This window comes from Danio rerio, chromosome 25 (assembly GCF_049306965.1).
Source record: "Danio rerio strain Tuebingen ecotype United States chromosome 25, GRCz12tu, whole genome shotgun sequence".
NCBI lineage: Eukaryota > Metazoa > Chordata > Actinopteri > Cypriniformes > Danionidae > Danio > Danio rerio.
This window is the reverse complement of record NC_133200.1, coordinates 22,118,200-22,141,849: the sequence shown is the minus strand read 5'-3', so window position 1 is coordinate 22,141,849 and position 23,650 is coordinate 22,118,200. Positions and strand designations below refer to the sequence as shown.

The window sequence follows — 23,650 nt, the reverse complement described above, 5'->3', positions numbered from 1 at the left end:
GGCTGGTTTCCAGCCATTTCCAGCCTGGACTTAGCTGGTTAGGCTGGGAGATGACCAGCTAAAACCAGCTTGACCAGCCTAGCAGGCTGGGAGCCCAGCCAAAACCAGCTATGTCCAGCTTAAACCAGGCTGGTCAAGCTGGTTTTAGCTGGATTTAGCTGGTCATTTTCCAGCCTGACCAGCTAGGACCAGGCTGGAAATGGCTGGAAACCAGCCTGGAAGTGGCCAAAACCCCTCTAAAACCAGCCTGGTCGACCAACTAAAACCAGCTAACCAGCCTAGGCTGGTTTAAGCTGGATTTTTTAGCAGGGTAAGCAGTCAAAATGGTATAAATTACCAGGGTGACCAGAACAAAGAGGTTACAACTTCCAGACATTTCTGAACGATTAGTGGATACATTTATTGTAATTGGCATTCATCCCAGATCGATCAAAAAGCTGAAGGAAAGTGAGTGAGTGAGTGAATCACACTGATGATGGTGAGAGTTTTCTTTGGTCTTTGTGAAAGCAATCAGAGACAATTCTAACCTTAGCCACATTAGCTGTTTAACATGTAAACAAATGCATAAAGGACATTTAAAAACTTTCTCCAAATATACTTGTTCTGGTTGTGATGTTAGAACACAAACTGCTGCTTTTGACCATTTCTTTAGAAAAAGAGCATTGCCAACTTTTATTTGTGAACAGTTTTCCATTCAACGCACAAACACACAAACAGCACTGGTCTAAGGGTGAACTGAGAGCAGATAAGAGGAGCTGGAGTGTCAGTAAGTCTGCAGGCCAATCTCTCCCAGCGAGACCTCAAACGCTCCACAAGGGCAGGACCTCATGTCAGCCTTCATCCACCATCACCCCTGCTGACTGGAAAAATATTTCAAGCACTTCGTACTTTCAGAAGTTTGTCTGCTTAGTGTTTCAGCCTTCTTGAAGAACTTCTTAAATCTCTCTGCTGTTTTTTTTTATTTTTTATTTTTTTATTTTGAAATGTCTTAGATGCATTTAGAAATGAATTTAGAAGCTAACAATGAAATCACATTTTATCCCCGCCTCAAACCCATGCCCTTGTTCAGTCTCACTAGAAGGTAAACAGCTACGGCTTTAAGTTCATTCATTTTCTTTTCTGCTTGGTACCTTCATTATAATATTTATTATAATCAGGGGTAGCCACAGCGGAATGAACAGCCAATCTATCCAGCATATGTTTTGCGCAGCAGATGCCTTTTCAGCTGCAGCCTATCACTGGAAAACACCCATAAACTGTCATTCACACACATATGCTTCCCGGTTAGAACCCAAACCATAAACCCAACCCTCACAGTAATGCTAAAATAGTAAGTATTTTTGTACGATAATTGTATTTTTGTAATAATATAAATAATTCTCTGTAACTTCTGGCCACATAGGTCTACCTTCTAGACTTTACCTTTCCACTAGGGGTGGTAGAAAAAAAAAACATTCACTTCACTATTGCGATTCTTTGCTAGACAATTTAAAAATTGATTGGTGTTTTTTAGAATCGAATCATATTTATGTTTTCTTTAAACATGGGAGGGTAGACGTTGCTCTTATTCCACCAGAGTACAAGCAAAAAAGTGAAACCATGGCTTAACTAGTGTTGACTAGGGATGTAACAGTATCAGAATTTCATGGTACGGTAATACCTCGGTATGAATGGCACGGTACGTTATTTATTGAATAATTTACAGGAAAACAAAACTAATGAAAAGACTTGGAAAAAAAGTGGCAAAAGTGTTTATTTACCATAGCACTGAACATATCAATGACATACAAATTAGCCATCTATCTGTAAGTTTTGAAACAGGAACTTCAATTTTTCAATTTTAATAACAAAAAAACTATAAAACCATGTAGAAAAAATAAAGTTTCAATTTAGTATTGTTGAAAACTCATCACATTCAACATTTAATCACTCACTCACTTGGATAGAGATGGGTTTTTTTTTTAAAGAAAAATTATCATATAAATATAATCTGGTAAAAGCTGGGATCTCTGGGCATGTCCCCTGCAACAGAAAAAAAAAACCTCTCATTTGGGACTGAGGTTTCTGGGACAGAGAGATAGGATTTAGCCAAAGTTGACCGCAGTGGGTAACGCTGTGCATTGTCTTTCCACCACTTGAGAGGACAAGCCATGAGTGAGATAGAGGTCTCTTTGCGGTATAAGTCGATGTCTGCATCAATCTAACAAGTGTGCTGTGTTCTGCAGTCCCCATGACTGTTTTTAGTCATATTCCCCGACTTATATTTCACCACAGTCTGGCAGTGCCTGCATATTGTTTTTTTCTTTATCTGTCACCTTTTCTCGTTTATTGTATCTTTTTAGAAAGACACACATCCGATTTAAAACCCGCTTTAGGTTCACACACTCCATTTCCGCATTACTGGATCTGTAGTGACAACAGACCGCAAAGGATGATGGCCACGCCTAGGCTGATGGGAATTGTAGTTCCCGCTACCTCCCGTTTGCTTCATTCGCCTAAGCAAACTTTTCTCAGAAATAGTTTTATTAAGTCATGTGCCTACGGTAATATTGAAAAAAATTAATATTGTGGTATGACGGTATTTACAATATTGTTACATCCCTAGTGTTGACCTTACCATTATGTTAGGGGACGGCATGTTTACATTGTATTTCCACACTGCAAAAAGTGCTCTTCTTACTTAGATTTTTATCTAGTTTTTAGCCTAAATATGGAAAACCTCTTATATCAAGAAGCATTTTCTAGACAAGCAAAACATATTGTCTTGTTTTAAGAAATAAGATGTCAAAATTCAGTGAGTTATCTGCCAATGGGGTCAGCAAAATAATCATATTTCAAAAGGAAAAACAAGATTATTTTGCTTACCCCATTTGGCAGATAACTCACTGAATTGTGACATAAATTTTGATTATTTGGCTTGTTTTAAGGTAAGACTCACTTAATTTTAGCATATTATTTCTTGAAACAATTACTTTCTTTAACAATATGTTTAGCTTGTCTAGAAAATGCTTCTTGATTTAAGAATTGTTTAGACTAGAAACAAGACAAAAAATCTAAGTAAGAAATAACTTTTGTCAGAAAATGCATCGTGTGCCTATTGACGTTAATTTAAAAAGCCATAGGAAATGCATTATCAGTTTGTGACCTGCGTCATGTGACATTATTACAATGCACATTCAGCCAAAGTTTGCATATACCGTAACCCAGGGCAGTCAAGCTTCCTGGAGGGCTGCAGCCTTGCGCAATTTAGTTCCAACTCTGCTTCAACATAACTGTAGGTTTGCAGATTAGTGACCAGGGACCTCATGTATCAATGCTGCGTACGCACAAAAAGTTTGCGTACAACAGATTTCCCGCTCACGTTTTGATTTACTAACGATGAAATTAACGTGAGAATGTGCGTTGGTTCATGCCAACTTCATGCCTGGCATACGTGCATTTCTTGTGTGTGTCTGTTTTATTTCCATTGGTGACTTCTAGAGGCAACCATGTTAAAATGCACACTACAAAGTATCTTTGAGCCGTGTAATGGCAGCTGTATGAGACGGGGTCATCTGCATGTCTAGCAGGTATATAAGGTTTCCATACCATACAGTTGACCAGCCAAACATAAAAGCGCAACTTTCAGCGATTGCCGGTTTTCCCAATCTAATCGGAGCGATCTACTGAACGCACATTGCTATAAAGGCGCAATCTGAAGATAAATTTGCACAGGCTACATGAATCGTAAACATTTCCATTCAATAAATTGTCAAATAATATGTGATGCTTAAATGCGCTTAACATAATACACACATTTATTAATGATTCCTACTTGTCTTCCTCGAGATGAAGAGTAGGCAAAATCTGATATGTAATGGGGGAAAAAAAAAAGTTTATCAGATGCTGGTTTCGAACTGGGTTCAGAAATGATAGTGTCAAAACATGTTGCCATGCGCTTAAGGAGCTACACCACTCGCGCTGCTAATGTCCGCTCGACTATCACTCAATTACCTCATTCCAACATGGTGTCCAACGAGACCCCACTACGTTACCCGCGTCCGCTCTCCCACTCTATTTTGTTTATTTTGTTATTAATTCCGGAGGACAAACTTGCAAATAACAAAGTTTTTCCGCTCTACCTCTGATAGGAGCACCCCCAATTCACATTTTGTTCAAAGTTTCTCTTTTTGCTTGCTTTTACCATTCCTTCTTTATTTGGTTTTGCCAAAGTAGAGTCATTAGCATATTTATACGGCGGAGGTGGCAGGAAGGGGTTTTGTGCTCATGCACATGCTCTCAGTCATGGTAATTCGGATGTACAAAGAGAATATGCGTGTGATTCGGCGTACGCAGTGTTTCATACATCTGATTTTTTTACTGCATACTCATATTTACAGATTTGACTGTACGCAATGTTTTAGTATGATTTCAACACAAGTCTTCGTACATGAGGCGCCAGGTTACTACGTGATGCAGATGCTACGCTCCTCCAAAACACCCCAAAGTGGCTCAATAAGATTTAGATCTGGTGATTGTGCAGGCCATGGCAGATGTTCACCTTCACTTTCACGTTCATCAAACCACTCTGTCACCAGTCTTTCTGTATGTATTGGTGTATTATCATCCTGATACATGGCACCGCCTTCAGGATACAATGTTTGAACCAATGGGTGCAGAATGGTTTAGTAGTCCTTGGCAGTGACGTGCTCATCTAGTAATTAGTGCCATGATTTTGCAGCCCCAACCTTCACTGATCCACCTCTATTCTTCACTCTGGGCATGCAACTGTCTGCGTTGTACGTTTCTTTGGGGCTTCTCCCCACCATTACTCTCCCGGGTGTGGGAAAGACAGTGTAGGTGCAGTCATTAGAGAACAATACATGTTTCACTTTTCCCATAGCCCAAGATTTTCACTGCTGGCACAGTTAAAGCAGACGTTTGGTGACCAAAGGTTTGGCTGTAGACCATTTTTAGGAATGTAAGCAAAAACTATGGTCCCAACGTATTTCCTGTTTTATATTTTAGATTTTTATAGCTTCTGAAAATCCAGAAAGAGCCACATATTGATAAATCATGTTATGAGAGCTGTTTCACCATTAAGTTATGATTGAATTGTCTCTTGTTACAGTTATGAAATAGTTTGATAACAAGCAGGAAATGTTAATGGGCCAATGACATTACCACATTGAAATGGTCTATAACAGCTCAGTCATGTATATTAACCCTGTGGGTCTCCACGATAAAGTTTATATAGTGAAAGAGCATTCGGCTTAGTTTTATTTTGCAGATCACAGGTCAATATTGTGACTATGACTTCTGCATGATGTTTGTTGATCTGTGGAGCAGCAGTTGTCAGGGTTTTGGCTTAGCAATTGCAGTCCAAGGGATCTAAAGAAACGCTGATGGTGACTTTAAAGAGGAGAATTCCTGAGGAGACACATGGAGAGGCGTAGAATGAGCTGCTGTGCTTCATCACAGTGAAGTAAAAGCAGAGCGGCGTCTTGTGGATCCTGCATCTGATTGGCTTTGACAGGGAATCTGAACGGGAAACGGCCGTAAACCTCAAAGATTATTTCATGGGAAGATGAAGCTGATATAAAGAGGCAATCAGGCAGAGAAATGAAAACAGGTAAAGCTGGACGCAATTTTCTCTCATCATCTCTCATAATCTATAATCACAAGAGAGAGGAGGAGAGAGAGAGGAGGAGGAGAGAGACGCTGGTTTCTGTGGCCTCTTCTAATCAGATTTAGTCTATGAATGTTTTTAATCAGGGCTCTTCAGGTATTCATCTGAACAGTTGTATGACGGGACAGATCAGTGCTCACCTCAGTCTGCTGATTTCGATTTAACACATTTTGTAATGTAATAAAATCTGTCTTAGTGTAGGTGTTTGTTTGTTTTTTTTGTTTTATTGCTTTAAGGAATTACAAGGTTTCTTAAAAACTACTAAATTATTCCACATTTATTTAAACAAAGAATTACTTTCCAGATAAGTTTTTTTGAAAACAGATTTATATATTTATTTATAGTTTTCTGTTTATTTACTTTTTAATTGGTTTATTTACTTCATTTACAAATTAATTATTTAATTTATTTATTTATTTCTGTATTGTGCCTTAAATCATTCTTTCTTTGTTAGTTCTTTTGTTTGTTCAGCATTTATTATTTTATTACATATATTTGTTTTTTCTTTTTTTTCTTGGATTTTTTGTTTGTCATTTTTTGTTTATCCTCATTTATTTTTTTTGTTCTTTTTCATTTTTTGTTTTCTTTCTTTTTGTTCCTCGATTGTTTTCTCTTTCTTTGTCAGTACTTTCATTCCTTTTTTATTTTGTTCTTTGTTTTATATTTTTGCTTCTTTTCTGTTTGTTTGTTCTTTGTTTTGTTTGCTCTTACATATTTCGTTGTTTGTTCTTTAACTCTCTTTTGTTTGTTTTTATTTGCTCATTTACTTACCCTCTGTATTTTAGCAAGTTAACAAAAATAATAAATTTTTACACCCATCTGACTTTGTAATTAGACCCAATGCCAATTCTTCCCCTTCTCCCCAATCCCATTTCTTCTCAAGCCCTTCCCCTTACCCAAAGCCCTCGTTTTACGTGTCACATGAAGGGGTTGGGGTGTCTCAATTCTCTTTAGCTTGAAAGAAAGAAAGAAAGAAAGAAAGAAATTAATAAAGAAAGAAAGAAAGAATTCCTCTTTTAATTCCTCTGTTCATTCTTAAAATTTTATTTTTGTTCGTTTTTAATTTGTTTTTCATTTTGTTTGTTGTTAATTTGTTCTTTCATATTTTTAATTTTGTTCCTTATTTGAATTTTAAAAAAAATCTCTTTTGATTTCTCAATTCATTCTTTCATTTATTGTTTATTTGGTTAATTTTTATTTCTTGAATTTTTGGTTTGTACTTTTTAATTGTTTGTTTTTATTTGTTGATTATTTTATCTTCTGTATTTTAACAAGTTAACAAAACTAATTCATTTTTCCACCCACTTGGCTTGTTGACTTTGGAAATAGACCCAATCCCAATACTCCCCCTTAGCCCTTCCCGATAAGCCTGGTTTATACTTCTGTGTCAGGTGATTGGGGTGACCCATGGCACATGCCTTGCGAGTTGCTCTGCATTTATACTTCTGCACGCTGTTTGTGTTGCTCTGCAATAACACTTCTGAAATGCTATAGCTTGCAATTATCCGAAAATCCGATTTCGATTTTGGCTTCTAACGATTATGAAAAACCATTAATCGAGATAAACGATTATTGCATCATATACCGGCCTCTTTCCAGTTGTACACATTTGTTGCTCTTTAAAGCATGCACACACAGTCAGTTTGTTTCATATTTTTATTCTATTGTATTTATTTCTCTTTCCTTTGCAGGGTGGAAAATAACTGTATATACAGTTGAAGTCAAAATTATTAGCCCTCCTGAATATTAGCAACCCTTTTCCTCCAATTTCTGTTTAATGGAAAGAAGATTTTTTTTCAACTTATTTCTGAACATAATAGTTTAAATAACTCATTTCTAATCACTAATTTTTTCCTTTGCAATGATGACAGCACATAATATTTTTCAAAATACAAGCATTTAGATTCAAAGGGAAATTAGGCAAGTCATTGTATAACAGTAGTTTCTTCTGGAAACAATCAAAAATATATATTGCTTAAGGGGACTAATAATGTTGACCTTAAAATAAGTTTCAAAATATTTAAACCTGCTTTTATTCTAGCCAAAATAAAACATGTAAGCCCTTCTCCTGAAGAAAAAATGTTAGAGGAAATACTGTAAAAATTCATTTCTCTGTTAAACATTTGAGAAATATTTAATTTTAAAAAAATTCTCAGGAGTTTGAATTCTTTAATTGAAAATTCTCATAATCGTTTTGAATAATCGTAATTATGACCAAAATATGACCAAAATAATTGTGATTATGATTTTTCCCAAAATCAAGCAGCCCTACTGGCAGTAGGTGTTTATGTTCCTCTGTGTCAAGTTTCTTTGATAGTGTTTTGTTTTTTCCGAATGCTACTTTAATGTACAAGTGGCTATAACTTGCTCATTTTGAGGCGGGAATCAGCGGACGTGCAACAACTTTAATCATAAGGTAAACACAAAACAACAGTTTCCATCTAGAGCTCTTTCATGGGACTCCACACTTGTAAACACTTGCAGCATTGGGCTCGCTGTGCTCTCACGCTCACCTACACTCATCAGCGATACCAAGCCGACCAATTACAGAGCTTGCACTTTGCGTCATTTTTTGAGAAATGCACATCAGGGTCGCCGACAGCCATGGCGAGGGCTATGCGTCCACGTGTAGGCGGCGCCAGAGCATATCAGAAGTATACTTGACGCAGAAGTATAAATCAGCCTTTACTGTTCTTAAGAAGTTTTTCTTTTTATTAGTTATTTGCTTACTGCATCTAAAATTTAAGTATTGTTTATTTTTATTTATGCTGATTTATAGTATTTGTACAATTTAGAAATGTGTATTGTGTTTGTCTGAACTCACAATATATACATGTTTATATATGCATAGTGTTGAGTTGCATAATGATTTCTGCATGTAGATCTTTAAATCACAACATTTCTTGAGCAAAACAAAAAATAGAAATGCTTCCAGTGTATATAAAATCTACATTAATTCCATCTGATTAATGAGCTATAAATATTCATAATGCATATGGAAATGAGCTGTGCTTCCGCTGAGTTTCCTGAGTGTTGTATCTATTTTGGCCCCTGTCAGCTACTGTAGCGCATTTGTGTTGAATGGACTCTGTTAACATGATTATTCCTGTCAGAACACTTGAGTTCACCTTTGTCTATCTTGTGTTCTTTTCTCTTCTTCCTTTTTTTTTCTTTTTAAAAATTTTTTCCTTCTTTCTTTGGGTTTCCTTCTTTCATTTTAGCCTCAGGCTGCCGTTCTCAATTTAACACATTTTGTAATATAATAAAAGCTCTTTTAGTGGAGGTGTTTGTTTGTTTGTTTATTTGTTTGTTTTATTGCTATCAGAAATTGCAAGGTTTCTTAAAAACTATTCTAATTATTCTGCTTTTATTCCACATTTATTTAAACAAAGAATTACTTTCCTGACATGTTTTTTTGAAAACAGATTCATATATTTATTTATAGTTTTCTGTTTATTTACTTTTTAATTTGAGGCCCCTATAGCTCTCGTTTTGCGTGTCACATAAAGGGGCAGGGATGTCTCAATTCTCCTTTCTTTCTTTCTTTCTTTCTTTCTTTCTTTCTTTCTGTCTTTCTTTCTTTCTTTTCTTTTTTCCTTCTTTTTTTGGTTTCCTCCTTTCATTTTATGCTTTTTTTTTCTTTCAGCCCTTTCTTTCATTTTTTCATTCTTTTATTTGTATGTTTTTTTTTGTAATTTTCTGTCTCTCTATCTACAGTTAGCTCCATAAATGTTTGGGCATCGACACAATTCTAACATTTTTGGATCTATACACCAACACAATTTATTTGAAATTAAAAAAAACAAGATGTGCTTTAACTGCAGACTGAGGGTTTTATTTATATTCAAATCAGGTGAACGCTGTAGGAATTACAACAGTTTGCATATGTGCCTCCAAAAGTAAGTATTAAGGGTCCAAAAGTAATTGGACAATTTGCTTCGGAGCTGTTCCATGGCCAGGTGTGTGTTAATCCATTGTTAATTAATTTCAACTATGCTATTTGCATAAGGAATCTGTTACTGTCATCTGTCAATACTTAAAACTTGCTCTTTTCTTTGTTCTTTTTTAATTCATTTGGTGTCATTTAGTTTCTTCAGTTCTATTTTTGTTAGGTATTTTCATTTGTTTTTTGTTTTGTTTGCTTATTTGTTCTTTCTATTTCTCCTTTTATTTTGTTTTGTTTTCTTTCTCATTCTCTAATTATTTCTCTTTCTTTGTTAGTTCTTTAATTTGTTCTTTCTTTCTTTCTTGTTTTTGTATTTTGTTAATATTTTAATTGTTTTTTCTTTTTTTGATTCCTCAATTAATTTTTAAATTTGTTATTTATTTGGTCCATTTTCTATTAGTTTGTTTGCTTTATTCTTTGTTCTTTTTTTGTTTCAGTTTTGTTATTTTTTTCTTCAGTTCTATTTTTGATAGTTTTATTTGTTCTTTTTGAACATTCAAAAAAATGTAGGATTTGTATTTATTCATTTCTTTTCTTTTCATTTATTTTTATTTTCTTCCTTTTTGTTCCCTATTTTTATCTTTCTTTGCTAGTAATAGTATATTTAACTAAATGTTAGTTTTTTATTTTAATCTTTCTTTCTATTTTTCTTTCTTTCTTTGTCTTGTTTTTACTTGTTAGTTTTGTTAATTTATTTGTATATTATTGTTTGTTTGTAATATTTCTTTTTCATTCTCTCCTAATTTGTTTATTGTGTTTTTCTCATTTCTTTTTCTATCTTTAATTTAACTTTTTCCATCATTCTTTCATTCTTTTTTCTTCTAAAAAAAATGTAAAATTTGTTATCAGCGTTACGGTTCTCTACAATGTTTTTAGTGCTGTGCATTTGATAGATGGTTACTTCTACTTATTAGCTGCATTTTTAAAAGAGGCCACAAATCAACACTTTTAAAAGGCACTTTTGGTTAGTACAGCTTGTGCACAAAATATCTCTTCGGCATCATAGGGAAGCCACTGAATTTGTAAAAAGGATTCACAGGTACTATATATAGGCCCGTCGCTGGAGAAAACATGTTCAGGTGAAAAAATCCCTGAATATTTCAATGTTTCAGACCACAGTGTGCCTTTCCAGTCTGCATATTACATAAGCTGTGTGTGACACACTCGTCTCTCATTCCCAATCCCTCCCTCACACTTAGATAAAAAAAAAAAAAAAACTGTCTTTCTTTAATAATTCAACAGTACCTTCACCTCTCAGAGCGACACATATGTGCTGTCATTTTAGTCCCAAAATCGAAATGGACTTTTCTTGTTTGAAGCTGAAAAATCCACTCCGAGCACCTTTGATTGGAGATACGAGGTGATGCATATCAGTCTTCTGAATCTGAAATGAGCTTCACGGTGGAAGAGGGTTATTTAAGACGGATATAAGCAAAGGCTTTTATCACCACCGCCTTGAAAGCTTTTCATATTACGTAAGCAATTATGTAGAAGCTAAAAATCTGTTGGGACTGATTTTAAAGTCTGTTTGAGTCCGACACATGGCCCATGCTCTGGGTACAACATGTGTGGGCAAAATGAGTTCATATCTGGTTCATGGCTTTTTCAAATTTGGGTAAAAAGAAAGTGTTGATGGTTTTACAGGTTTACTATACTGTTAAAAATCTTGCTGCCTAATTTTTTTTTAGTTTAGTCAAAATCAGACTGACAAAAAATAAGGATTTTTTTTTATTTTTAATGTGACCGTCATTTAGAATGCATTGCTTTACACTACCTGACAAAATTCTTGTCATCGATTCCAGTTGTAAGAGCAACAAATAATAACTTGACTTCTATTTGTTCATTTGGAAAAGTGGCAGAAGTTAGATTCATCCTAATCATCACAAATACTGCAGAAGACAGTTTCATGGACCCAAAATTCTCATAGAATTCAGTCAAGTTTGGTGAAGGAAAAATCATGGTTTGGGGTTACACTCAGTAGAGAGATCTGCAGAGTGGATGGCAAAATCAACAGCCAACAAATGTTTTTTAAATGTTACTTTAACTGGTTTTAATAAGTTAAAGTTTAATAATACCGTCACAAATTAAAGCATGAGTAATAAATCCCTACTCGGCACCAGTGAAAACATTTGAATTTAGCAGTTGATGACGTAGGTTCTGCATGTTATACAGTAGTCTGTTTAGTCGTACATGTGAAAGGATACAATAAACTTTAGCTTAATATATTTAGTTGAAACCTGATTTAACTTATTAAAGTAACATTTAAAAACATTTGTTGTGATGACTTTTAGTTTTTTTTACAGTGTAATAGATTTGCCATCTTGGCCTGCTGCAAATACAGCTATGGAAAAAAATTAAAAAATGAAAATTCTGTCATCATTTACTCGCCCTTTACTTGTTCCAAACCTTTGATTTCTTATTTCTGTTGAACGCAAAAGAAGATATTTTGAAAAATGTCGTAAACCTATAACCACGGACGTCTATAGCATTTGTTTTTCTTACTTATAAAGTCAATGGTTACAGATTTTCACCTTTCTTAAAAAATTTTATTTTTGTGTATGAAAGAAAGAAAGAAACTCATAAATATTTGATAACAGAGTGAGTAAATGATGTTTTTGTAAATTCACAATTTATAGGATTTATTGTGTTTGTCGGTTAAAATGTTAATATTTGTTTTATTAAAGGTCTGATAGCATTTTTGCCCGCATTCACTTATGATGGTGAGAATAACACATATATTCAATCAAATATAGTTTTTTTTTAAACTCTTTTAAAGTTAAATCATTCATATTGTGTTTAAAATAATCTAAAAATGAATACAAATGAATTAAAATAAATATATAAACATGTATGACAACATGCCATCTTCGTGTAATTTTATGCAAATTAAATGCTCTTAAAGGGGTGGACTACCGTTTAATCACTCAAGTACTTTCAAACCTGTTTGAGTTTCTTTCTTTTGTTGAACACAAATGAAGATTTACTAAAGACGTTTGGGAGGAAACTAAAAATACAATGGAAGTCAATGGCTGCTTGTCCCAATAATTCCCAATTCAATAAATTATGACAAACTTTACATTTTTTGGAGAACTATTCTTTTCATATCCTTATCCTTTCCATATCCTTATCCTTCCCATATTTTTAAATTCAGAAGGAAGGTCATCAGTAGTTTACAGAATAAAACAAAAGTGATATTTCACTCCATATACATATAAATTGTTAATCCCAAGAATCTGGTGCACGTCCCTGCTTTAGTTATTATTGAGGATATGTTGTGGACTTTATATTCAATACATTGTTTAGGCATTTAGAAAACAAACCTCTCTCAGACGGTGTAATTGGTTGTGATTTTGTGGTCGTATATGGCAGTAATAGCCAGAATGATGTCTGATTGGTTCATTGTTCTTTTAATGCTAATGCTTTTTCCCAGAAGACGGTTTAGCTCTTATATTAACAGATTATTCTATTTCTGCACTATAGTTTTATAATATTTGTTGTAGCTGTCTGGAATCAGATGAGTTTTGGTTGACACTCCTAATTCAGTTACCTGTGATGATTAAGTAATTTGGCATTAGAATGAATTTGTGATTCAAAGTAAACTGTTAATTTGCAAGTGAATATTGTGACTAACATTAGATGGCATTTTTGGTATTTACATGGCTTTTAGGCTGGGTTGCCTTGCCAGGTTTTGGAGAAGTTGACTCAAAACCCATCCACAAGGACTGAAATGAATGTACAGCCGAATTTTTAATTTTTTAAACATCCTGTGAAATTGTAATTTTTTTTCAAATATTTTTAAATGCTGTTTACAGAGTAAGAAACTTTTCACTGTATTTCCTATAATAAGTTTTCTTCTGAAGAAAGTCTTTTTTTTTAGTTTTGCTGGAATGAAAGTAGATTTTTTTAAGTAAATTATATTTTGCCTCCTAGTAAGTATTATTTATATGTATGAAACTTAATTAGCCTAAATAAAGTTAAGTCTTTAAATTGCACTTTAAGCTGTATATCTCGCAAAATATTTAGCAAAATGTTATATACTGTGATAATGGCAAAGACAAATGAAATGAGTTATTAGAAATTGATTATTAAAACTGTTATATTTAAAATGTGTTGAAAAAGGTCTTCTCTCTATTAAACTTGGAAAATATTTGAAAAAAGAATAAAAATTTCAGGGCTAATCATTTTGAAATTATCGGTTAAGTCAGAGTTTTATTAAATGACTGAGCAAATATAGTTAAAATTCTAATAAAAAAAATTCACTCATGAATAATTGATGAATGAAAATCATAATTTAATCACAATTTAAGTGACTATATATGGTAAGAAAAATGATTAAGTGCAAGTAAATACCTAAAATGGCTTTATTGATTCAAATAACTTTTGTTAAAAAAAACTAATTATACATTCATCGGCCACTTTATTAGGTACACCTGTCCACCTGCTCGTTATCACAAATTTCTAATCAGCCAATCACATGACAGCAACTCAATGCATGTAGACGATCATGGTCAAGATGATCGGCAACAGTTCAAACAGAGCATCAGAATGGTTAACAAAGGTGATTTAAGAGACTTTGAACGTGGCGTGGTTGTTGGTGCCAAACAGGCTGGTCTGAGTATTTCAGAAACCGCTGATTTACTGGGATTTTCACGTACAACCATTTTTAAGGTTTACCGAGAATGGTCCGAAAAAGAGAAAATATCAAGTGAGCGGAAGTTCTGTGGGCGCAAATGCCTTGTTGATGCCAAAGGTTAGAGGAGAATGGCCAGACTGTTTTGAGGTGATTGAAACGCAATAGTAACTCAAATAACCACTCGTAACAACCGAGGTATGCAGAAGAGCATCTCTGAATGCACATGTTGAACCTTGAGGCAGAAGAGATACAGCAGTAAAACACAATACCAGGTGCACTTCAAGCAGGATAATGTGCAATGCCAGAACTCAATCCAATAGAGCACCTTTGGGATGTGGTGGAATAGGAGATTCATATCATAGATGTGCAGCTGACAAATCTGCAGCAACTGTGTGATGCTATCATGTCAATATAGACCACAATCTCTTAGGAATATTTCCAGTACCTTATTGAATCTATGCCTCGAAGGATTAAGGCAGTTATGAAGGCAAAAGTGGGTCCAACCCGGTACTAGTAAGGTTTGCTTAATAAAATGGCCAGTTAGTGTATATTACCTCAAATATGGATCTTTTCAATTGAAAAAAACAACTGTTTTCATTTTTATGTTACGCTTTATGACAATAACAGTGTGCGGAGAAACATACTTTATTCAAACAAATATTTATAATATTTTTATCGTTTCAAGTAACTCTTGTGAAAGTAAAATATCAAAATATGGGCGCAAATTCAGTATAAAACGCAACATTTTTTGGGGTGCTTTCACACTAGCACTTTTGGTCCACGCCCAGGTTCAGTTGATGTCAGAGTACAGTATGCTTAGCTAGTGTAAACGATGTCTTCTGAACTCGGGTGCGCAACCAGGAACCGCAACTGAAGAGGTGGTCTGGGGTACGGTTCGTGCAAACTCTGGTACGGGTTACTTCTGATATGAATGCAATCGTACCAAATAACGGACGTTTTATAACGTTTATCGGTGCGTGCGTGCATGTGTGCATGTGTACGTGCGTACGTGCGTGCGTGCGTGCGTGTGTGTGTGTGTATAACACCTAACATTACCTTGGCGACAAGCAGGACTAACACAGTGATAGAGTCTGCATGTCTTCTCTTAAAACGACTTCTGCAGACATGGCTTTACATTCTTACGTTTTTTGTATTTTTTGTGGCAGATAGACGCGAGTTGCTCCCTGTATGTTACCAAAACCAAAAGATCCAGTAAAAGCTGAAGGACCATGATGTGTGTACGTTTTTCCATTTTGTTGGAAAGATGGCAAGGAGACAATCGAACTTAGGTTTGGGCCAGGCAATGAGTCAAGGGTGAAAGCACCCTAAAAGAACATAAAATACCAACAACCTAACATAAACAGTATAGGTTTTCTTGATATTTTCATATAAGAGCCGGCTGTGAATCAAGAAAATCATATTAAAAATGTAGTCATTTGGCAACCTGTGACATCAAACAATAATAAATATGTCATATCATATGAATTTATATTTAATAAATAGAATAGATGTTATTTATGTGCATTTGAATTCATATTGGCTTTTATTCAGAATGTTTTTCATTCTCCCAGCTGCATTTCATATTCGTTTTGTGTCGCTATAGTTACAAGCTGACTGTTTTTATTTATTAAAATCGCTTATCTGATGACCCATCTGTCAAAAATCTAATATTGTTATTAATTACCCACCTGATTACTCTTACATTTTCCTCTGAATAGCCAGTAATATGAGTGCTAAAATAAATAATACAACCCTAATCTCTTATTAACTATAATTTTTTTTCACAGAAACAAAATATGGCTTTTCTATTACCGTTTAATTGCTCAAATGGTTGAAGATTTTTCTATTGAGTATGTCATAATAAAAGTCCGTTTTACCTGATCATTGACCATTGCTTGACATGAAGGAAAGTCATTGCTAGCAGCAGGAATAGATTTGTTTCTCAGAAGCTTGAATTTGGCTCTTTCTCCTCCTCAGAGTGAGAGTTTTGTGGAATCAGAGACAGTTCGGTCGAGAGCTCAAGGGACTGGATTATGATATCGTTACTAAGAATGTGTCTGGCAAATCCCCAGTGCCTGATTTCTTAAGAGTGTTTGATTACCCTCAGAAGACTCAGCCTCGGTTAATGCATTAATTATGCGTCTGATTTACATAAACGGTCAATATGGAACTTGGAAACAACACTACAGTTGACAGAGCTGCGTTATTGCAAAGTGATGTTTGTTGTTGATTTGACTGTAATTTGAGCTAATCTATTTAAAGCTGAAGACAAGTTTTTAATTCTTTTTCAAATATTACCAAGTGCTGTTTAACCGATGTTAAGAATGCCATTAAAGAATGAATGTAGCAGAAATCATGAGTTTATTTTACCAATTATTTTGCAAGATAGTATTCAGCTTCAAGTGAAATTTAGGGCGTACTCGCACTATGCTATCCAAACCATGCCCAGGCCCTTTTCCCGGATCGCTTGAGAAGTGTGAGTGCGCTGAATCGGGCTCAGGCATGGTTCATCTGGCTGGCCCTGGCCCGGTTGGAAGAGGTGTGCCTAAGCAGGGTTCACTTGGGCTTTGGCGCGGTACGCTTATGTGTGTGAGTGCAAAATGTGCCAGAGCCCGAAACTGAAAGCGAGATGTGACTTTTAAGGGACTGTTTCATATGGATGTATTAATCATTCTTACCGTTCAGTGAACGCAAACTGTCGTAGTTTATTATAGATGCAAACCCCTCACTGCACGACAGCTGCTTCTTCAGCAAACCTCCTAATTCCTGCAGCACGAGGACTTTACATTTGTTTATAAGTGTCAAAAGCAGCTAATCTGTTCGGCAAAATATTTGAAAAAAATGTTCCTTATTAATATATTTTTGTAGTGTGTTAGCAGACCACTGTAATTCACAAATGTGAGTCCAGCTACGCTCTCATAGCAGGGAAATGGAAACAAAACCTTCTGTGCAGCACATTTATAAATGCAACACTGAAATCCCATGTCTCCAAACAATTATTTTTCTTCCACTTGTTTTAATTATGGTTGGCAATATAACATGGCGTCTCTCTGCCATCTGCACACTGTTACAGGTAAAAACGGTCTTCAAAGCTATCATGCATATTAATGAAGTTGCACCTTATTTACAACAAAGCGCGCTAATTGGTTCGAACCAAGTCTTTCAATTACAAATTACACAGTTTACACATTGATCTCATGGCCATAACGTAGCTTCAACATTTCTTTTCAAACTGGAAGAACAAATTTGCTAGAAATAACACAAAAACAACCAATTTCCACTTTTTTTGTGAAATATATGTGTCCTAACAGTGTTTTTAGCAGTGTGGGAAATATATATATATATATATATATTATCATAACAAAATATTAATATTATTAAGTAACTGTGCAATTTACAAGTACTGTTTTATATTTGTAGTATTTTTTAAATGCAATTCATCTCTGTGATTTAAAAAGTGTAACTATAATTTTGTCATCATTTACTTGTTCAAAACATGTTTGAGTTTCTTTTGTTATGTTTTTGTTAAACACAAAGGAAGATATTTTGAAAAATGCTGGTTGCTGGGACCCATTGATTTCAAATTTTTCACTTCTATAAAGTCGATGGATCCCAGCATCCAACATTATTAGGCTAGAAAATGTGATCAACTTTTTGGAATTTTTTTATTTATTTAAAATTTTAAGAAAAAAAATATTTGAAATAGCAATCTTTTGAAACATTCTAAATGTTTTATTACACTCTAAGAAAAATTCTGGGTTGTCATAACCCAAATTTGGGTCTGTTTAGGAAAAAAATATTTTAATCCAATGATTGGGTTTGTCCATATCTTACTTAGATTTTTTTTAGAGCAGGGCTTCTCAAAATCCGTACTCTAGACTGGATCTGGACCATGAGTGTATTCAATCCAGACCCGACTCCATTTCATATGGAGTCATATTCAATTCATATTCATATGGAATATTCAAATTGTGATAAATGCATAAACCTTGTAAATCAATAGTTTAGTTATTTGTATTTTTGTATAAATAAAATTGAATCATGTTTTTCTACCTGATTTTGTTGTCATGACATCCAGTGATCATACGAGGCTTCACGTGATCGAGCGGGTTAATCTTGCGCGTGTGCAGGTGCTTTAATGCAAAGCAATCATTTCAATGAATGGAGATGTCAGTCTCATGGAAAAGAAAAGTTGGTATAGAGAATAGACAGTTTAAAGTTGAATAGACAGAGAAGTATGCATTTATTTTTTTAATTCAGTTCAACTCACCTTTATTTCTATAGCGCTTTTACAATGTAGATTGTGTCAAAGCATATAAAAAAGTCATATAGAAAATTATAGTAAATTAAAAAAGTGTCAATCCGTTTTGCCACAAGCCAGCACAAAGCCATTCTGCTTGATTTGTAATGAGACAATTGGAGTTGTTAAGAGTGAAAATGTAAAACGCCACTATGAAACACGGACATTTTGAATGACAGTATCCACAAAATACAAATATAAGTTTTCATTAAACACCTTTTGTATTTTTCACTTTTTTGCATCTCTGAGAATTTTTTTTTTTTTTCAATTTAATTCACCTTTTTTATAGCGCTTTTACAGTGTAGATTGTGTCAAAGCAGCTTCACATGGAAGATTATAGTAAATTGAAACAGTGTCAGTTCAGTTTTCAAGGTTTAAGTTCAGTTCAGTTTAGCACAGTGGATATTTATTTTAAGTGTCAATCAATCAACTGGTGTTCCTAATAAAGTGTCAACCAAAAAGTGTACATAGAGTTTTTAACTTTTTTGGAGGTATTAAAAAATGAAGTGTGTGTAATTATTTGAATGTAAACTGCTGTAAGCAGGCCAGGGCCGAGAGCCATGGGAGCGACACAAAGTTGAGGAATGTAGACTGAATGTTAATGTGAAACACCTGCATGGCACACCGGTCTTAAACCTCACTGAGGAGCTCCAGAAGGATTTAAAGAGGAGTGGAGGGAGAGAGGACTAGGACTGGGACGGTTTGTGCTTTGTATGTGCGACACTAAGCTGTGATGCTGCTGCTTCTTGCTTCAGTTGCTTATTTTTAATTAGAAAATTGTCTGTCTTTGTTAAGCTGACTTCTGCTGCCTTCTTCCCATATCTATAAACTTTGATATTTGGACTAATACAGTTTCTGTGTGGGGATAGTTCACCCAGAAATGAAGATTCCATCATCATTTACTCGTCAAGTTGTTGCAAACATAGTTTCTTTCTTTTTTGAGTCTAAAGGAAAGTGTTAGGCCCTGTTTACACTAACACGTTTTCGTTTTAAAATGCATTAGTTTTGCTACGGTTATGCCTTCCGTCTTCACTATGCGTTTTCGAGCACCAAAAACAGAGGTTTTTGAAAGTGCTAAAGAAGCCGTTTTCTCCATAAAGCACTGCTGCTCCAGGCCTGGTCATGTTCTGCCAAGCTCCTCCATCCGGGTGATGTAATGTAATTTGCAACAAACGCAGAAAGGTGATGTGACACTCCCCACATGTATCAAAATTAGACAGCAAAATAAGAAAATTTTGCAATTTATTCTTTTATTTTTTGTTTCTTTTGAGTTTATCTGAGTTCTGTTGCATGTTTTTTTTAAAGCCCATCTTTATACAGAAATGGAGGTCGAAACCAATCTATGTGAAAATAAAAAGACAACAAGATGCGGCTGAAGTCTTCACTGTGTCACGTTAAAAGAACTTAACTTAGTGTCACACATCAATATCAGTCCCAAAGCAGTCGACCAATCAAAAGATCTCAAATGTGGGCCAGGCATTGCAAAATTCTGTTTACAATAGCAAGTTGGCATAACAACAAAAATATGTATTGAGTGAATGCCCCTAAGGCTTTTTTGTGCTTAGCCTTTCTTTTTTTTTGCCCAGTTTTAGCTTTAATATTCTGACAGGTGTGATAAAGTATGTGTATTCTTTTTGTCCTCAGGTACGACGAGGCAGCCCAAAGAGGGAGAGGTCCCAGGTGTGGACTACAACTTTGTGAGCGTTGAGCGGTTTATGGAATTAGAGAAAAGTGGGGCCTTGTTAGAAAGTGGAACGTACGAAGGTAAGCTGAATTCCACCACTAAACCTCCATAAATCTTTACCTCTAGAAATAAAGCTTATGTCTCACCTGTTACGCCGTAGCAGCCTGGAATATAAATTTTTCCTTACATTTTCTCGATGGTCCCGCAAGAAGGAGCGTGTGTGGCTTTGACATTGAGCAAAGGTATTCAGAACTAGTGCAGTTTGGTCTCCTGAGAGCCGACATTGAGGTGTGTGGACTACTTTCACATGCAGGTTTATGAGAGGAAGATCCTAACTGAATCTGGGAGGCATTGCATCATAACAGGGTAATTGCAGTGGATTTACCTTAAAAATGGCAGATAAAGGCACATTTGAGATAGTCGACTTTTCCTATAATGATTATATGTCCATTAGAAATTTGTGACATTTATTGTTGTAATTTTAAATCCATTAATTGAAGATGGCGACAGTCATATGTATCTGTGAATAGCTGGGGGAGATAAATATCAAATATCTGGGTTTCAGACATCTGCCGGTCTGTTTTTTACCAGCGTCTCGTCAGTTGTGGGGGAATGAGTCGAGTCCACCCTGCATTACTATAACTGTGCCCCTGTCGGGAGACTCGGTGAAGGCGGCGATAGTTTCAGATGCATCGAGTGATATACCCCCAAATCTGCGCGGGGTTGCTGTACCTAGCTTGCCTTTCCTGAAAACCAGGATGTCTATTTTTCCATATATGGTCTAAGGATTTCCGGAGCCTATTCTCCTGTCCAGTTTACATTCTGCATGAACGGGTAGTCATTTCAGCTCATGCTGTCGTCTTTCACTGGTGGGTTAATGACATTCATGTTAAAGCATTTTGTTCAAAAGACACGACTGTAACTAGTCGACGCCAGTTTTTAAGGCTTTTATTGATTGTGCTTTTATTAATTGAAAATATTGAACTGAATCCTGGTCCTGACAAAACTGTTTTTATGTCTACTTTTTTATTTTATCTGTGTTTTTATTCCTATGTCTTAAATAGTATGCTGAGCCTGGGTCCAGACACAAGTGTGATAAATGTATACATGTCACAATCTTTAGGCATTCAGCATCTTCATTACAGTTTTCTGAGGCTCTTCCTGCTCCTGACATTTTAGGTTTAAATTATAAACATGTCAAAGTTCATAAAAAATCTAAAAAAAATCTTGCCACATTAAGTCAGCTTGGTAAATTTAGTGGTTTCAAAATTTGTCATTTAAATATGAGGAGCTTTGTTCCCAAACTGGATGAATTCTAAATCATAATTGCTGAAACTCAACTGACAAACCTCAACTGACTCAGAATCATTACAATTAGTTGTCAATCTATCAAACCAGCTTTCAGTTACTATTATTGTCACATACAAGCCCCCAAATGTCAGCGCGGCTGCATACTTAATGCAGCTTGCTGACATGATAAAATGTGTTAAAAAAATAAAGAGCTTGTAATTCTTGGTGACATTAAAATGAACTTGATTGACAACTCATCCAAATCTTTGAAAGCCATAGCTATAAAATTGGGTTTACATCAATTAAGACTCCATCTAGATTTGGTAAAACTCGTAATTCTGTTTTGGATATTATATTTACAAACCAGCCAACTAAGTATTGTATATCTGGAGTAATTCACACCTCTGTTTCCGACCATTCCCTCATATGTCATAAGGAAAACTTTTAAACACCCAAGAACTCGTAAAAACAATTATACATCAAAAATACCAAACTCAAAATTACCTCAGTTTAATGCTTAATTTGAAGATATTAGCTGCATCCCAAATCACATACTTATGCACTATTCTACGTCATTTTGTAGTATAAATAGTGTAAGTAGTGTGTTCACACTAAAAACTCTGAAAATAATAAGTGCACTTTAATTACCCGGATGATGCACTCATTCAGCCGCTAAAATGAAGTGTGTATTGATGGACACTTCACGCACTCAACGAACGCAGTTTTGCCTACGTAGCGGAAGGGGTGGAGCTATCTGACGCACATGTTGGATAACTTTATTTATTTTTTATGGTAAAAGCAAAATTCTACGAGAGTGATTATAGCGCCTCCTGATGGTGAATGCGGTTATACTCACGGCAGGTGCTATTTGATAATTCGGTTGTTTATTTCACTGATTTGGCAACCGTCAAACCTCATTAGGGAAACCGTTTGAATTTCCGCTTAGTTAAAAAACATAAGTGTGCCATTTGGGACGACACTACATACATGTACTATACTGTTGAGTGTGTAAGTGCATAAGTACATAGTGCATGAGTTCATAGTGTATAGTGTGTCATTTGGAACGCAGATATTGATTGGAGTAATGAGATGCTATTGTCAAATCATGACTGCATCTTATTTAATTTTTATAGCAGAGTGGAGGAAATATGGCAAAAGTATACAACTACTTGCAAAATGTATGTCAGACACAACAAAGTACCTGGGGTAAATTCTGAAAATTTTCAACTTTAAAAAAAAAGCCTACTCTCTGAAGGCATACAGATTTTCTAAAACACGTGAAAATAGGCTTATTTTTAGTCAATACAGAAATAAATGTTACTCTGAATTGCGTAAAGCTAAGCAACTCTACTTTTAAAATCAAATTAACCAAGCTGTTACCAATCCAAGAGTACTATGGCAAACTATTAAATCTATAACTGGTTAATATATCTTATAAAATAACAATAACTTACAAATTGCTATAAATGGTACTCTTCTCACTGATCATGAAAAAAGGCTATCTCATTCAAAGAGTATTTCATTTTATCTGTACAAGAGCTGTCTTCTACATTTTTAGCTTCTCCAATGCTCCCAGTACCACCAAATACACTTCAACAGTTTTCTTTTTCTGAGATCTCACAAAGTGAGTTATTCGATGTCCTAAACTCTTTTAGTATTTCTCATGCCTGCGATGCAAACAGTTTAAACATGCATTTTATGGAAACTCATGCTAGTACTCTTATACCACTTTTTCATCATTCAGTTAATTTTTGAAAAACTGCTCAGATATTTCAATATTCAAACCTGAGAAGCCAACTAGTGTCTCTAATTATTGGCCAATCTCAATTCTCCCTAAATTTTCAAAGTTACTTGAAAAAGCATTGTGTAATCAGTTAATTGAGTATCTTGAATACAATAAGTTGCTTAGTGACGATTGCAGTCAACCATGTCAGCATTGCTTTTATTTACTGAACATATACATATGGCACTAAATAAAGGTCATGTCACTGGAGCTGTATATATATATATATATATATATATTAGAAACGTCTTTGATACAGTTGGTCATATTATTCTTTTAAACAATTTGATCTCTTTTACTCTCTCTTCTTTTGCAATAGACATGTTTTCATCATATTTATCCAATA

At 34.9% G+C, this 23,650-nt stretch overlaps 1 protein-coding gene across 27 annotated transcripts in view; it reads left to right on the top strand.

The window, feature by feature from the left end:
- The window catches only part of magi2b (membrane associated guanylate kinase, WW and PDZ domain containing 2b), a 235,921-nt gene that overhangs the window by 89,811 nt on the left and 122,460 nt on the right, over nt 1–23,650 (top strand). For all 27 annotated transcript variants that reach the window (XR_012400395.1, XR_012400394.1, XR_012400396.1 and 24 more), the window contains exon 3: nt 20,192–20,311. Coding sequence is in view for 24 of the 27 variants with exons in the window: in XM_073943139.1 (XP_073799240.1) it covers nt 20,192–20,311 (120 nt within the window). In the remaining 3 variants the exon portion in view is untranslated. The remainder of the gene's footprint in view (nt 1–20,191; nt 20,312–23,650) is intronic.